We start from the raw sequence: 17,576 nt of genomic DNA, 5'->3' as shown, positions 1-17,576 counted from the left end.
AATAAAGGCAGTAATTATTATAATGACTTGCATTACTAAATTTCTGGCTATGTAATAATTATTTAATATACATGGACATATATAAACAAAGCGCAAAGGAAAGGGGTTTTAAGAACAAAAAGAGAAGAGAAAAAGTTAATTGTTTGTAAGCCGTCATGTTCATTATATAAAAACTGAACTTTCTACTTATTAAAATCTGTATTGTAATGTCGCTTGCGATCTGTCATGGTCTGCAGCGTTATATGTTCTGTACATCCTTTCTTACTGCTACAGTAGCAGCAGAAAAGCGCCGCGCTTATGGAGTGTGCTTAAAAAAGTTCGCGCTCGGAATTAATAGTAAGCATCGCATCCCTGATGTACGACAATGCTCGTAGGATAATCCTTAATTAGACGGCTTGTCACTGAGTGGGCACTGTACTCAAGGACACACCCTAGAAGCGCGAAGTGCGAGTATCTAGCAATCCGATGGCATCACGGTGTTCCGAATTCCACCGATGACGTCACTGATGCTCCACCGGTGTCGCACCGGTGCCATCAACTTGCAGAGATGGGGCAGTCTCCATCAGCCGCCATCACTGAACCTGATTGGTTCTTGTATAGGGCGGAAATTAGCAGACGAATAACATCGTGCGCTGTTGTGTCATGGCGGTGTGTTCTGCTTTAGTTCTGCTGTATTGCTTGTAATGAGCATAACGTAAAAACAATATGTTAATGGCTTATGAACGAACATGTCAACGGACCCGTTATTACTACCGGTTCAAGAAATAAATTGTTTATGGTATCTTTTCTTTGAACGAGATGGCAGTACGAAAATTTCGCAAAATTTTGCTAGCGTAGCACAGACAACAACTTGTACAGTCGCCATGACAGCCATCGATCCTTCCAGCAGTTTTGTTCCTTATTTCGTTGCAACGTGACGTCATTGATGCCACCGGACCGGTGAGATTCGGAATACGCTGCTGGCAACAAATGCTCACTGACTGGCTTTTCACTAAAGGACAGCGTCAAAAACGCTGGCACTGACTGTAATGGACCTTGCTTATTCAAAGAAGTTTTAATGCATCAAGCATCAAGTTACTGCTGCCAATTTTTGGCCAAATATCGTATCTTAACGGGAATGACTAGTGACGAGCCTTATATAAAATTAGTTCAAGGTTATTAATGATCAAAATCGTTCATATTTAATTGACGCTCTCGGTGTTACAATCCTAAATGTGAAGTAGTCTATAATATTAGGTGACATATCATTACTTTTGTGTTAAATATATAGAGATATAATGGATGACGTAAAACTGCGTATATGTCACACAAGAATATTAAACATTTATAGGCGTGAAGACGGTTTAACCTCGAAAGAGATTATGAATCTTGTCAGAGCTACTGGATTACATAATAAACTTTTATCATCGCAGTAATAAACGAGAATATGATCGGATATTATGGTCCTAGCACCTCCATTCTGTGACACATCTTTCTAATACATGGAATAAAGTATAAAGTGGAGAACTTCATGAAATTTCACAGGAGAATGAAGCTGAGAGACTTGAAAACTTGAAAAGGAATGAATGGAAGGGGATGAGGGTTACAACTCCAACGACAAAACAGGTAGAAAAAAAAATACGTAGCGAAGAAAATAAAAAAGTAAAGAGAAGGCGTGCGAGAAAAAGGTGGGAGCTGAGATTTCAAAGTGTCACGCCCCAACGCAACCCGAAACTATTAAGCCGACTTGTTGGAGGGTTACAGCCCCATCACGTAGAAAGTAGACCTTCAAACGGAGTGAAATTTCAAGACAATCGAGCACTATTCCCGGGAAATGCGTGTAATGGCTGCAGGAGATTGCAGCACGCAGTAACTGGTGAGAATTACCTCGTATTCAGTGTGCTCAGGCTACAAATCAGACTGGAAGGAATGTACAACAGATTTTTCGCTATATTTAAAACGAGGCTTCATTTAAAATTGTATTCGGTGATTAAATTAACATGCTATTATGGCAGGCATGGCCATTTAGTGAGCTGTGGTGCAAACGTGAGTTACGAGCATCGAGCACTCTAAGGCCCGATTGTATAAACCATTTAATCTTAGATCAGAGGTTAAATTGATCCTCGTTCTAGCTGAACTTGGAATTTTTTGTTGTATAAAATCTAATCTGAGATTAATTTGTCTTAAACTAAAGTCAACTTTGACTGAAGAAATTTCTCCGATTAAGTTAGATGATCCAAGTTCACTTATTTCTTTTCTGTTTGAAGTATACGAGTGGCAGATTGTGCAAATAAAATATCCATTATCATTAATATATATAGTAGATACATTTATATACTGTATATATTTTTTCAATTTCTTGCCTTAATATACAAAAATTCTTATATTTTATAAGGCTTTATCGTGTTCAGCAGTTACAAATAACATAACCTATAACTATACAGTGCGAGCGAGAAGTTTCTCCGCAGTGCTTCTGTAGCCATGGTGCAGCCGAGAATCCACTAGGCAGAGAATTCAAGTGACAGCACTGGCCGCTAAGCATATGATTGACTGGGGATGTGAAGTTATCAAACCGGAATTAATGGGGAAGTGTAAACTTTCTACAACATTACGTACCAGCTGTCTACAGGACTACTATAACTAATGGAGCTGCGGAGGGACTTTTGGATCGCACTGTATTATGTTTATAACAACCATTATTATTAATGGATATGATAGGTACATTCATAAATTTTCAATTAACTGTATTACTAAACGAAAATTGTCGTTTTATAAAGCTTTATTATGTTTAGCAATATCAAACACCATAACATGATTACAATTTGGAGGACAGTCAACCTTCTTCTTATTGTCCGCCATTATTTACATTGCACAAAACAAACCAGTGTCTCCAACAGAGTGTACGAAAAGTCGCCAAAAAGTAGTTGTAAAGTCGCTAGATTTCTCATTATCAACAAAGAAAGATTAAATTTCGTTACTATGGGGTGCTAAAAAGGTCGCTAAATCCCTATTTAAGCAATATAAAAGTTAAAAGAAATTGTTGTTGAAAAAGAGTTAAAGTCGCTGGATTGGCAACACTGAACAAACCTGTACAACATGGTCCGCGCATCACATATTTAATCTGTTTATGCGATGTTGCCAAATCCTTTTCACGTGAACTTAGATTGCATTAATTTGAACCAAGGTAATTTGATCGCAGAAAAGTTTTATACAATAAAAGAAGTGTTTGAACTCTATTCACTTTTCGATCTTCGATCAAAGTTGATCTTTAGTCAGGGAGTTTTATACAATTGGGCCTAAGACTAATGTTTCTTCTAATATTAACTTGTTGCCCTACTTGCTTGGCTACTGATAACCTTTCTCTTAGTTCTCCAATTATCAAATAATGGTCAGAATTACAGTCTGCCCCCCTGAAGGTTCAAATGTCTACTATACTAGTATGTCTTCTTTTATCTATCAAGATGTGATCTATCTGGTTTGATAATTCGATAAATAAACAATCATTGGTAACAGCTAAATGACTTAAACACCACTACCACACTTTGTGATTAGTATCAGCTACCTCTCCATTCCCACTCCTCAAACCTAGATTCAAGTATTGCGGGCTGCATTCAGCAGTGATTCGGCGCTACCTATTGAGCTAGACACGCCTGTATTACGTTATTTACACCTGTACTATTCTAACGAGAAAAATATTTAGGAAGTGTAAATTCCTATAACTAAAACTGTGTCATTTCAGGAAAGTTTACTGAGAGCAGAAACTATATAGAATAATTTATAGAATATCTATAATAATTGCAATTGTCCTAAACTGCGCCCATCAACCCACGTGAAATATTTAGGTATCTTCATCGATCAAAACTTAAAATGGAATTTTCATATTAACTACTTATGTCTTAAATTACGTAAAACTCTTTACAAATTTGTTCAACTGCGTCGCTTTATGCCAGTAAAACTATTGAGAACAACATTTTTAGCCCTAGTTCAGTCTATAATACAGTATGGAATTATAGGATAGGATGGATTGTCACAGAGTACCATTCGCCCATTAATATTACTACATAAAGGAATTATTAACATATGTTTAAGAAGAAAACTTGATCAACCAACTCATCTCATATATAAATAATTTAATGTCTTAAATGTCAAGCAAATTTATATGTATACTATTTTGAATCACAGCCATAAATATCAACTAAATTCATATCATCCCATCATGGCCACAACACAAGATACAATATTTCGTTCCCCTCATTGAACCAAAATGTAAGACTGAAGCAGGTCTAAGGCACAGTTCTAATCACGGTCCATGATTATATAATGATTTTATAAAGAGGAATCCTAAACTAAAATTATTAAACAATACAAACAACAAAACAAGTGCTTGAACTGTTTTAAAATTATAATCATGTAAATTCTTATTCTTTACTAGCCGTACCCGTGCGCTCCGCTGCACCCGTTAGAAATAAATATAAAGTAATTACATGATTAAAATAGGAGATTTGATCCAGGGAACATTCGTGTTTGATATAAGGATAAATCGTTTATTATGTTACTTAATTTAAATTGTATTTGCATAATTAAAATGCGATCATTTTGATCCAGAGACCACTCATTTGGTCATAAAAATTATTTTAGGAAATACAGGAAACGAATGTACAGAATAGCCTGTCAAGTTTTCTGTGCATAAGAAGCTATTTTAGTATTACCTGTTCTCGATTCACTCAGAAGTTACTGTAATAACATTATAGCATTATGTCCATCTAGAGAAACTACACTTTCCAATGGTGAATTAATAATTAATTATACAAATAGGTTAATTTAGCTTCCAATATTACTTCATACAAACACAAAAACATTATCTGCAGGCTATCTTTCATAGCTTTCGATTGTTGCTGTCCAAGGCCCCTTATAGACGAAGTCATTTGTTTTTTAATTCATTACACGGCCTTAGATAGCAGTTATTTTAATTTCAAAACTCATTTATCTCATTAAATATCAGTCCTATCAAAATTTTTCAAGGAATAAAACTTATCGAAAATTATTTTTAAAGAAACGTTTGTTATGTAACATTTTTCACAAAAAATCAATAATAAGCGAGATATTTCGATTTATTTAATTCAGGCCCCCTTATAACCCCCCTTTTAAATAATGTATTTTGAATGTCATATAGCCTAAAATCTAAGTTACAACGAACTTAATTTATATTCCAATTTTCATCGAAATCCGTTCAGCCATTATCACGTGAAAAGGTAACAAACATACAGACAGACAGACAGACAGACAGACATACAAACAAAAAATAAAAAAAAGCGATTTTCGGTTTCAGGGTGGTTAATTGTATATGTTAGGACCAATTATTTTTGGAAAATCGAAAATTACCAGTAAAATTTTGGCTACAGATTTATTATTAGTATAGATTTATTTTTTTTCTATCACCTTAACAATGCTGTTTTCTGAACTTAGTATGTTTATGTATACTGTAGGCTATGGTACCGTTGGTTTGTTTGTTTTTGTTTTTATTCTTATTCTTTTTAAACCTTATGTGTAATTACATTTAACAGTTTAATCAGAGTTGTGATTATGATGATGATGGTTATTATTATTATTATTATTATTATTATTATTATTATTAGCCTATCATTTCATTTATTTTTTTTCTTTTATCCAGTTTTCATTCTTGGTCACACCCGACCTCAAGCATCTTGCTTTTTCGGGTGTGACCCAGTTACATTGTATTTATACAATAAATTGTAATATGTAGGCTATTTTACTATGAGATTGGTAATCAATTTCGAATTTTGAAGAATGTTCATATACGAGTATTACAATAATATTGTAAAATATTTGCCATTGTATTTAATTTTTGCTTGCAATAAAATCTTTGTAAAAAAATCGCTGGAAAAAAGTAAGTTTGGATTCTTTTTAAGGAATAACATTGTCCTTAATTACAGCAGGGATATTTTATTTTACTCCAACTTCTATAATACAAATGTAAACGGTTTAGATTACAAATGCGGTATACGAGAGCGATTAATAAATTTTTAGCCCAAAATGAGAGGATTTCATTAACTCTATGGTCCAAAATATTCTCCTTTTAAACTCAATAAACTTATTGGCGAGATATAAAAGCCATTTCATGCCACTCTAAATGTAGAAGTTTTTTTACTAAAATCAGTCATTAACCTCTCCCATAAAATCATTATTTTTCTCGAATTTCTTTCCTTTGAAGTTCTGCTTGAGGTTTGAAAACAGAAAATTGTCTGATGGAATCGAAATTTTGTGAATATTATAGATGACACAACAGTTCCATGATAAATCTTTCTGAACTTCAAAACGTTTTTAGTGTACGAAAAGAGGAGTGCTTTCGCGGTTTGATTGAATTTTTGTTTCAGTTTTAAAGTGATAAACCCATATTTCTCTCACAATAACATACGTCCTCATACACTCCACCGTTTCATTGCTACAGTTTTTAATAAAATGCTCGAAAGTGTTAGTAACACTACTTCATTTGAAGTAATGACTTTTAATTTTAAAATTGAAAGTATTATATGTTTTAATATTTATATTAATATATTTCAGAATTTATATACCTTTTAGAGTCCTTATTTTGGAATATGTATGGTAAGACTTTCCTGTGTTAAATTTCAACGTACCTCGTTTACATGTTTCGACCTATTTATGGGTCATCTTCAGAACTGGTCGTTGTTGATCTTGGCGCCACTTGTTCCGTTTCCTGTGAGGGTGTGTTCCTGTGGTATAGTGTAGAGTCAAAGAGTGTGTGTGTTTTGAAGTTGAGTTGTGTGTTGAGAATTTCGTTGGGGTGTGTTTTTGTGTGTCTGTATATTTCATATTGTTCTAGTGTGTTTATTTTCTGGCTTTTTGGTTGGATGTGTAGTATTTCCATGTCTGTGTTGATGTCTTTGTGGGTGTGGTTAGTATTTGTGATGTGTTCTGCATATGTGGAGGTGTTTTGTAATTTTGTTATGGCTGTGATGTGTTCTTTGTAACGCGATTGAAATTATCTGCCTGTCTGTCTTATGTAGAAGTTGTTGCAGGTGTTACATTTGAGTTTGTATACGCCTGTGTGGTTGTATTTGCTTGTTTGTGTTGTTTGTGTGTTGAGATGTTTTTGTAGAGTGTTATTTTTCTGTATGTGATGTTGTAATTTTATTTCTTCAATGAGGTTGCAATTTTGTGTGTGTTTTTGTTTTCGTATGTTAGTGTGATGTGTTTTTGTGTTCTTGTGTTTGTGTTGTATTCTTATGTTTTTTGTAATTATGTTTTGTCTTACGTATTATGTTGTCTATTATGTTGGGGTTGTATCCGTTTTCTTGTGCTATGTATTTGATTGTGTTTAGCTCTTCGTTGTAATCTTGTTGGTTCATTGGTATGTTGAGTAGTCTGTGTACCATTGTTCGGAATGTAGCTTGTTTGTGTTGTGTGGGGTGGTTGGATGTGTTGTGGGTTTTCTGTATACTTTGAATGTGTGTTTGTTGTCTACTTTTGTTATTGTGATGTCTAGAAAATTTATGGATTTGTTGTTTTCAGTTTCTAAAGTGTAGTGTAGCTTTGGGTGCAATTTGTTTATGTGTTGATGCAGGTTTTGGATCTGTCTGTTGTTTCCTTTGTATAGTATTAGCATGTCATCTACGTATCTGTGCTAATATATGATGTTGTCTGCGTGTTTGTTGTTGTATTTGTTTAGTATGTATGTCTGTTCTATGTGGTGTAATAATATTTCTGCTAATATGCTGGAAATGGGTGATCCCATTCTTATTTTATTATGAGCTAGTTCAGTAGGTCCTACATGTATTCTTTATCACAATTTTTTTCCAATCTATCCATTCACCCACCCACCCCCGACGCACACATCCAGTCATTCACGCAGCTATACCTGTTCCTATATTCATCAATAATATTTTGTTTCCACCTACTTCTTTTTCAGTTTCTTCATACTTTCACTCTCACATATAATATCATATTGTTATTATAATATAGACCTATTATTTTTATCTTTTTCCTTTTTTTTTCTTTTCGCGTTTCTTTCTTACCCTTGTGGTTTGCTGTTGTATTACCGATTGGTTTTTTTTTAAAACCTGAAAATCTGAAACTGTTCGTAATTTTGCCACGGTGAATCTGTTTATAATGTTAAGTTAAAATCCATGTTTATATATCCCGAATTTAAAAGAAAACTTACAAATTAAACCAAACCCTTGAACTCTATTAAATATAGAGTATATTCTAAATTTAACACAAGAAATACTGAAGTCAGAAATAAACACTGAAATAATGAAACAATAATTAGAGACAATTAATATTAGGTACCCTCCACAAAACTGGCTTCATTTATACACCGACGGATCCTTGATCTCCAGAGAACAAGGTGCCGGTGCAGGTGTTATGTGCTGTCTCTTCTCACTTTATAGATCTCTTGGATATGGAACAACAAGTTTTGATGGAGAGATCATTGCAATAAGTGAAAGTCCCAGAAATCTTCTATGCCACATCAATAAATTTAAGAATGTAGTTATATTGTCAGACTCCAAAGCAGCTATTCTATCAATAGTCTCTAAACACACACCTTCAACTCAAATAGCAGAAATAACTAAAATGCTCTCTCAATTAATATCACTCAATAAAAGAATTGTATTCCAATGGATACCATCCCATTGTGGAATCCTGGGAAACGAGAATGCGGATGCTTTAGCAAAGAAGGGCAGCACTGCTACTTACAGACCTGTTACTAAATCTACGTATTACTCTGTGAAAAGATTTATTAAATCTACATACTTAGATTTCAACAAACAAAATTTGATAACACAATCTCAAGTGAAAAAATGGAACTCTCTGCATCATAATCCACAGTCAATTCCCGATTTACCAAGAAAATCGTCTGTAGCTGCACTTAGATTGGCAACAGGCCATGACTGTTTGGCCAAACACCTGCATAGAATTCGAATACATCAGTCCTCTAACTGCCCATTATGCAACTCAAACCAAGCAATGGATTCGGAACACATCAAAATGTGTGCTTCATCGGCTGACCATGATACTATCTTTGAAAAATATTGGAGTGCAAGAGGTCAAATAACTTTATTGTCAAACACCTGGCATTAGAAAACAACAACAACAAGAACATTATTAATAAGAGCGTTCTTACCTTTTCTACTTTAGCAAATACTCTTAGTAGGTTGAGTCCCGCCACTTTTTTTAGGTCACCAACTGTCCAATGCCCACTTCTTAGAAGTTCAGCGAACAGTTCAGGATACATAGAAACATCCTCCAGGCCTCTCGGTGTTCTAGAAAAAGAGAATACTTGATACAGTGTAAATGTCCGATTATTAAACAGTCCTCTGAAGTGAAGTATTTAGGCATAATTTTCGATAATCATTTAAAATAGTACCAACACATTAATTACCTTTGTAATAAATTACGTAAAATAGTGTATTATTTTGTTTTATTGAGGAATTACTTGTCAATAAGTTTATTACGCACAATATGTTTAACTTTATTTCAATCGGTAATTATGTATGGAATTATAGGATGGGGTAGCTCATTTAAATCCAATTTTAATCCACTTCATTTATTACAGAAGAAAATAATTAAAATATGTCTTCATAAACCTATTGATTTTCCATCTCAAAATTTGTTTCTAGACTTTAATGTACTTAACGTAAGACAAATTTATTATATTGTATTAATAAAATTCATACATAAAAGTCGAAATAATTTTGAATTGTATTCTCATAGTTATGAAACAAAAAGTATGAATCCTTTAAGATTGATTGAACCAAAATGCAACACTGTTACAGTATTTAATCATAGTAGTGATTTAGGTCCAAGAATATATAACAAATTTATATTTAAATACCCTAATCTTGTCAATTCTAATAGTTCTAGTATAAAATTTAAAAAGTTATGTATGGATTTCATAAAAATTGAAAAATTGTAAACATAAATTTATATAGTATAATTGCACAGTAGACATAAGACAAATTGTATTGTATAATTATTAATTTCAATTCAGGAATCCGCCCTTGAGCACGAGTTCTACTCTTTCAGGGGCGAGCTAAAGTTTTTCTGCTTATAATATATTTTATGTTACAATTATTAGCAAAATACTAAATAAATAAATAAATAAATAAATAAATAAATAAATAAATAAATAAATAAATAAATAAATAAATAAATAAATAAATAAATAAATAAATAAATAAATAAATAAAAATAAAATCAAATGCAATGATTAAATATGAATGATAGGTATGACGTTTTATTTGTATGCATGTAATGACAATATTTTCTACTAACGATTGTGTATTGACTTTTCAGTGTTCGCACATACAATAATCCTGTTATTGCTCGCGTGGGCTACTATTGTAGCCCATTACAATGTTGGCCTTTATTTTAGTACGTTATAATATCTAATAAATTTCTTTAAATTGTCCATTTCCTTATAATATTTTTTACTTTATTTCTTAATTTTTTAAAATCTTTTATCTTATTTTTGTATCTATTTGTACAAAAGATTGGATAAAAAGTAATGGCAACAGTTCGATATTTCTGACAGGGGTACAACATTTACGTACCTTCAATATAGTCGTCCCCCTTATTTATCACCTTTTGCCAAATGTTTGGAAGGCGTCGTACACCATCAGCGCGTCCATGTTTGTTGATGTTCCGTACTGACTGCCCTATAGCACAGATAAGTTCATCTCTGGTATTGTACGGGGTCCCTCACAGTTGTTCTTTCACTTTGACGAAGAGATCGTAATCGCATGGACTCATATCGGGTGAGTACCGTGGATATTCCAGAATTTCCCATTGCCAGCGGCGCAAGAGGTCCTTGACAGCAGCAGCGGTGTGACTCCTTGCATTATCATGAAGAATGATGGGGTTCTGTATCACCAAGTGTCGTTTTCTCCTGAGCATGGACGAAGGTGGTGGTGCTTCACGCAGTCTCTGAAAACATTCTTGTACACTACGACCTCGTGCCACTTCAATTTTGATCCAGGAACGTTGCTCTAGTTTTGTAAACATGGTCTTAGGTAACTCGCACTATCCCTATGAAAGTCAACGTTCTACACACTGCAGAAGATTGACAGAGTACTGTCGCCGCCGGCTGCACTAACTCATCCTTGTTCATGTTCACACAGCTAGCGCTCTCGAACGCACCGTCGTCATGTGACAGCAGTGTTGCCATAATCTTTTATCCAACCCTTGTATTTATGAGAAATTGCTTCGAAAATAGAGTTACGAGTTTAATTGCGTGGACTGCAACTGCAGCCCAAGGAATAACAACCACTCTCACTCTTAACATGTGGTGAAGTTATAAAAATTATAACTGCTCTGATACATTATTACAAGGTATACAAAAGAAAATGTCGCCTCTTGATTCGCTAAAACATGAAATTTATGACAAGTTGCTTCGAAAATAAAGTTATGGATCTACTCGCGTTGGCTACAACTGTAGCCCAAGGCATAATAATCACTCTCACTCTGAATATCTGGCCAAGTCAAAATATAAAACAGCGCTGATGCATTGCTACAAGTGTGAAGGACATGTATACATAAGGAAAATGTCGCAGTTTGGTTCGTGAAGATGTCATAGCACTACAGAAAGGAGTGGGCTACAATTGTAACTGCGAACACACCGATTCAGTCTTTATGAATATGTGTAATGATCCTGTACATTAGAGCTAAAGTCGCGTCACTCCATTGTTTTTAATGGGATTGTGACAGATACGTGAGATCCACAATTCAGCAAGTCCAAAATGATTTTTTACTATGAAATAAAGAGTTTCTAATGATGCAAGTCCAGCTAACTTTAATCTGTATTAAAACAAGTCCATTTACTAGTATTTGGTTTTGTTTTCTTCTCAGTAATTGAACATTATGAAAGTAGTAAAAAGTAAAGCAAATTTTGTTTATCTAACCCGCAAATTACATATTGTTAAATAATATATGAACCTATACTCTACGGGCTATTTTGTTATTTACTGCGATATGTAATGAAGGTACGAGAAAAAATTGGCATAAAACGTACATCTGGAAGATAATAAGAATTACCAAAGAAGTAGGACTAACTATGTTGAAAGAATGGAGAATAATAAATTGTGCAAAAAATAAAAATAAAGAAATACAGAGCTTCAGGAAAACGAGACAAAATGGTTAAGGGCCGATTCTCAAAGCCTTTGAGACAGAACAGTCCTCTAAGATGTCGATTTTGATTATATTTATGACCATATCATTGGGTCCATAACGGTTACCAGATGTCACAGATCGATACATGTAGAGGAATCGAGTTTCGACCTATACTCGGCCATGATAATAGTAAATAATAAAATAATCAGTAGCGTGACAACTCATGAAGGATGAAGGCCGATCAACCGGCTGCTGGCCTCACGTCCACATGTCTCAAAAGAGGTGAACGATCATCAAACCAGAATGGAGGTTTTGTGTGGTTAGCATAATGATTCTCTCAGCCGTTATGGGTGGTTTTCGAATCTGGATTTCGTTACCTATCGTTATTCTCCAAGTGCCGAAATTTCATGAGACAATTTCTTGCCCCATGACGACTCGAGCCAGCAAGCATTCCGTAATGCAAGTCCAGAGATGAATAAAAGTAACTGCCGCTCTCGCTCGCTGTGTTCGTTGCATTTGTCTTTCGAGTCTCGTCTCGTCATTCTCGTGCGCTTCGAGTCTCGCTCATCATTCTCGAAATAGCATTTGGTCGGCGTGGAAAGATTTCGGAACTTTGAATAACATATATCATTGAAATAAATAACGTTATAAATGTTTAAATGAGACAAAACGACAAAACAGAACAGTATCTTAGTTATCAAAATGTTCTCGTTCTATTATATGATATTACCTATGGTCATATAAATAGAAAAAAAACCATTCTCAAATAAATTTGCATTTCTAAGAAATATAAAATAAAACATAACGTTAATATCTTTTTACTTGAGATTGCACACTTGACCTCAGACATATGAAAAGAAAATTCCTAGCCTTTTAATAAGGGCCTAGTAATTAAATAAAGACTGGGGAACGGATTATTATACACTGAAAGGTAGAGATGGTGTTTCAAATAGGCTACTTGATTGTTTATACACATATAACAGTTGCCAAAGTAGATAAAAGTTCAGTCAGGTATAAACAACTGTGGCGATTCAAAGCTGCTTGACGTTCGGGACTTCGGGAGTGATCAATTTCGGCGTCTCGAAACACTCACAAGCAGTCTTTACGTCAACGATGCGACGTATAGAACATTGTCGTGCGGGTTTTCGGCTTTGCGGGCGCTGTTAGTCTTGCTTTCTCGATCGTTGTTCATCTCTAGCACGTATGATGCTTTATACCACGACGCTACGACGCCGGACCAATACATCATGAAAATTAGAGAAAATGTTATCCAGCTGGTGATTTCCGTTCTTTTTGTTTCCTTACTTCAATTTGTGCAATTAATGAAGTGAGAAAAGGTAAAAAGAAACAGGCAATGTAGATGTAATGAAATTTGTAAAGTAGAGACTCAGGATGAATTCAGAAAACAACATCCATATTCTCCTTTGATGTCCGTCATAATTATAATTTCAGTAAACAAGTGGGCATTGAAAGTCCAAGAACGATAATTCCTCGTGACGTAATACATACACATAAATGACTGTATTACAAACATTGTCTCCTTCTTTGAAAATATTACGAAAATTGGATTTGATACGCTCATAATCACTTGTGTAGGCTTATCAAAATTACTCATAACTTAAGTTTTAATTTGATATGGATTTTTGTTAATATACTATCCGATATATAGAACTTTGATGTAGGTACTCGTAGGAAATAATGAATTTGAATCAATGGCGTATAATTATCTTCACAGATCTCGGAGCCGGATTCTGTTGTAACATAGAACAGCAAATGATCAGAGAAGCGAATGTCTCTATACTATGTTTAATCACCGGCTTTTGTATACAGGTCATTGCATATTTATAACTGTTCCATATATGCAATGTAATCCGTTAACAGTCGGAGAATATGCGCTTCTATGTGACGCTAACCATTCTCAACAGCAATTTGTAAACAGATTAAATTTTGTCTGCCGATCACTGAATTCTATGCAATTGTAGGGATATACGTGTATTTCTACTATAGTCTTTGTTTTAAAATATATTTGACACCCTTTCAAGATTAGGATATATGGAAGAGCCCGGATTTATATGTAATAAAAGTAGCATGGCTTATGTTTGTAATAATACAGTGCGATCGAAAAGTCTCTCCGCACTGCTTGTGTAGCCCGTAGTGAGAAGAAATCGCCACGGTGTAGCCGAGAATTCACTAGGCAGAGAATTCAAGTGGCAGAACTGGCCACTAAGCATATGATAGACTGGGGGTGTGAGGTTGTCAAACCGGAATTAATGGGAAAGTGCCAACTTTCTACTGGGTTACTAGAATTAATGGAGCTGCGGAGGGACTCTTCGATCGCACTGTATTAACTTCTACATACAAATCAAGGCTCTTCAGGGTGACAATAGAAGATGTAAGAGTGATGACTGAAGGAAAATGGAAGAAGCTGTCCCATAGACCCTGCCGTGTCTGTGGTTAAGCACTAGAGTCCTGGCCTTTCATACAGGCAACCCGGGTTCGAAACCCGGAGAATTCGTGTTGAAGGAGAAAGAAGTTGCAGAAGAAGTTTTTCGTTTGGATATTCCCGCTTCCATCTTTCATTCCTTCAACACGCTTCACCCCTCCTCTTTTCATGTATCATCTTCAATAGTTAAAAATAGACTGGAGCGATCAAGTCTTGGAGGTAGCATGGATCGTCTATTTTGATATAGCACTTAATAGACACTATGACTGAGTTCTTACAAAAACGGTCAGAAAATTATTTTATTATTATTTTTTTTTAAGGAATTACTTGCACACTTAGAAAGTTGATAGTAAGAGTTGTTTTTGCCTTTACGTATTGTTTGAGATCCAGGAAGTATTTTTTAATATAGGGTATAAGGGGTATTAAGTGCCGTCTTTTTCATATTCCTCGGGGATGGTAGTAGCAATAGGTTTATTCCTATTGACAGAGTTAAGGCCATAAAGCCTTCTCTACCAAACACTAGCAATAAAATAGCAGAAATACAGGAACAATATAAATTAATAATAATAATAATAATAATAATAATAATAATAATAATAATAATAATAATAATAATAATAAAATGAGAACAAGTTTAATTACATGAACTTCTAAAACTCAAACAGATTATAGTAATGTGAATCGAATTGTTAAAATAATAAAGAAAAGTTATATGTTAAAAATGAAAGTCGTGTATTAGAAAGAAATATATATTTTCGGAAAACTTACAGTCTAAGCAGTCTATTTGACAACCGGGTTTTGAAATTCGTAAATGTCTGACAGCCCCTTAAGGTATGAGGTAAGGAGTTCCAATGACTAGAAATTGAAACGGTGAATGATGAAGAGTATCTGGAAGTTTTATGATGAGGTATACTCAATTACCCGTGATCTGAGATCGAGTATTTAGGTTATGTTACAATTCATTTTTGGTTTTGAGATAAATCAACTACAAAGTTATGAAGGATCATAGGATCAAAAAATGTTCATACAATCTAGGGTCAAAACTTTATAGATTTCCCAGAAAAAATATTTCTTTTCTTATTTTATTTGCGTTATACTGCCTATGTCGTTAGTAAAATCCGTACCTGAGAAGCAAAAGGGCGTATGTCCAAGGTTGTCGATTTTGAATTAATGGCATTTTCGTGATCAGCATACTTTATTTCATATATGGAACAAAGGCAGTAGTCCTCTGCCCAATGCATGGCATGTTTATGGCGTGTTATAACAGCGGCTGTCCACATAACAGTGAGAACAAAATGGGCGCATGTGGGACATCCACCTTATACTTCTATTTCGTAAAGAATTATTGTGCGATTTGGGCGTCATGTGGATGAATTTGATTACTTTCAGAAATTAAATAAGGATTCCAGTAATGAAGAAGCAAAGACTGAAGCCAAGAAAGATCTTGAAACTCATCACAAGGAAGCAGATAATACGTACTCTCTGAAAAATGCTGACAAAGTAGGAGCAAAATTAGGTCCAAAGAAAAATGTACCAACTGTGGACCTATAAAAAGTCTTCCAACTCCTATGGCCAGTTTCTCCAAGAAATGTTTAATTTGGTTTAACTAGTGTTAAATTGACAGCCTGTTTATTTTTAACTTTTTGTTAACGTATTTTCCATTTCTTCAACGTCATTTTGTTTAAAACAACCAACACTTCACTATAACAGTCGTTAACACTATTTTAACTACTCAGTAGAAGTTGGTAATGATTTTGCACATGTAAGGCAATTTTTATTGGATGATAATATTGTTTAAATTCTGTATTGTAGAGTAAGTCATGAAACATATATAAAATCATAACCTGGTACATTAGGCCATAATCGATAAGGAAGAAAACAAATGAAATTTGTAAGTTACTACTATTGAATAATAATATTATTACGAAATAAGGATATAGTGTTAATGCTAACATATGACTTTTCAAAGAAGCAATTCCTGCTGAAAACTTTTTAATATAATACTCACTGTGTATTTTCAAACACTATTGCCACTGGTTATAGTTAGCTAAATAGAGCCAGTATCATAGAATCAAAAGTAAGTAGTACATGTTGAATTGAAGTAAGTAGTCTATTTCTGTTTGTAGGATACTCAAATCAGGTTTAAATTTCTTGTAAAATTTTGAGGTTTACGTGTTTTGAAAATCCGTAGTCACCAATTGAGTATCATGCATAGTATATAAATCATCATTCCTAGTTATCTTGTCACGATGAGATCCCACATTTTCTAAATATTCAATATATAATAGCTCAGTAACAAAATAGCTGCCGATATGACAATCAGTTCACTTTTGAAGATTATCTTCCCTATATTAGCTTTCCAAAATTTCTTTTAAATGTTATAATATGTAATTTACGAAACATTCCTTAAAGAGAGACATAGAATATTACTTTCACAACTTCTGTTTGAACAGCTGTGGTGTCACCTGCCATATTTAACTATCTGTCAAATGAATTAACTGCCTAAAATCCTATATATTAACAATGTAGTGTTGAAGACATGAAAAAATTATATTTAACAAACTGTTTAGAGTTTAATATTATTTAAATGTTCTAAGAATACTTGGACAAACCGGCCACTAGTCCTAGTAACTGCCAATCATTTTACAGTACCTACGCAAACTCTGGACTCCGAATTTAACAATACATTATGCGGTATCTAATGAATGAAGCCTAAGTTCATGTCCGGGTTCGGCCTTCGAAAAAACAAGCCAAGCCCACAATCTGTTACTATGAAATAGTACTATGGCACCCAATGTAGCCACAACACTTAACGAATGTTTGCATAAAAAGTGAATGTGAGGGAAGATTAATTGAAAAAGAAACCGATTGGTTATGAAGCTGTCAGTAGATATAAATTTATAAACAGTGGCGGCTAGTGATAAAATATTATGTGTGTTCACAATTTTGTGTTCCAAAATCGAAGAGAATTTGAAATCGTACGTTTTTAGCCTAATGTAAAATGTCA

General features: G+C 34.1%; 1 protein-coding gene across 3 annotated transcripts in view; it reads right to left on the bottom strand.

Moving 5' to 3' along the window:
- LOC138713714 (dipeptidase 1-like) overlaps window positions 1–17,576 on the bottom strand; it is a 1,576,476-nt gene that overhangs the window by 34,930 nt on the left and 1,523,970 nt on the right. For all 3 annotated transcript variants that reach the window (XM_069846020.1, XM_069846021.1, XM_069846022.1), the window contains one exon: window positions 9,143–9,281. In XM_069846020.1, coding sequence (XP_069702121.1) covers window positions 9,143–9,281 — 139 coding nt within the window. The remainder of the gene's footprint in view (window positions 1–9,142; window positions 9,282–17,576) is intronic.

The sequence above is a fragment of the Periplaneta americana genome, chromosome 14 (assembly GCF_040183065.1).
Source record: "Periplaneta americana isolate PAMFEO1 chromosome 14, P.americana_PAMFEO1_priV1, whole genome shotgun sequence".
Taxonomy (NCBI): Eukaryota; Metazoa; Arthropoda; class Insecta; order Blattodea; family Blattidae; genus Periplaneta; species Periplaneta americana.
Note: the sequence above shows the minus strand (reverse complement) of the source record. Positions and strands in the feature narration are given on the sequence as shown.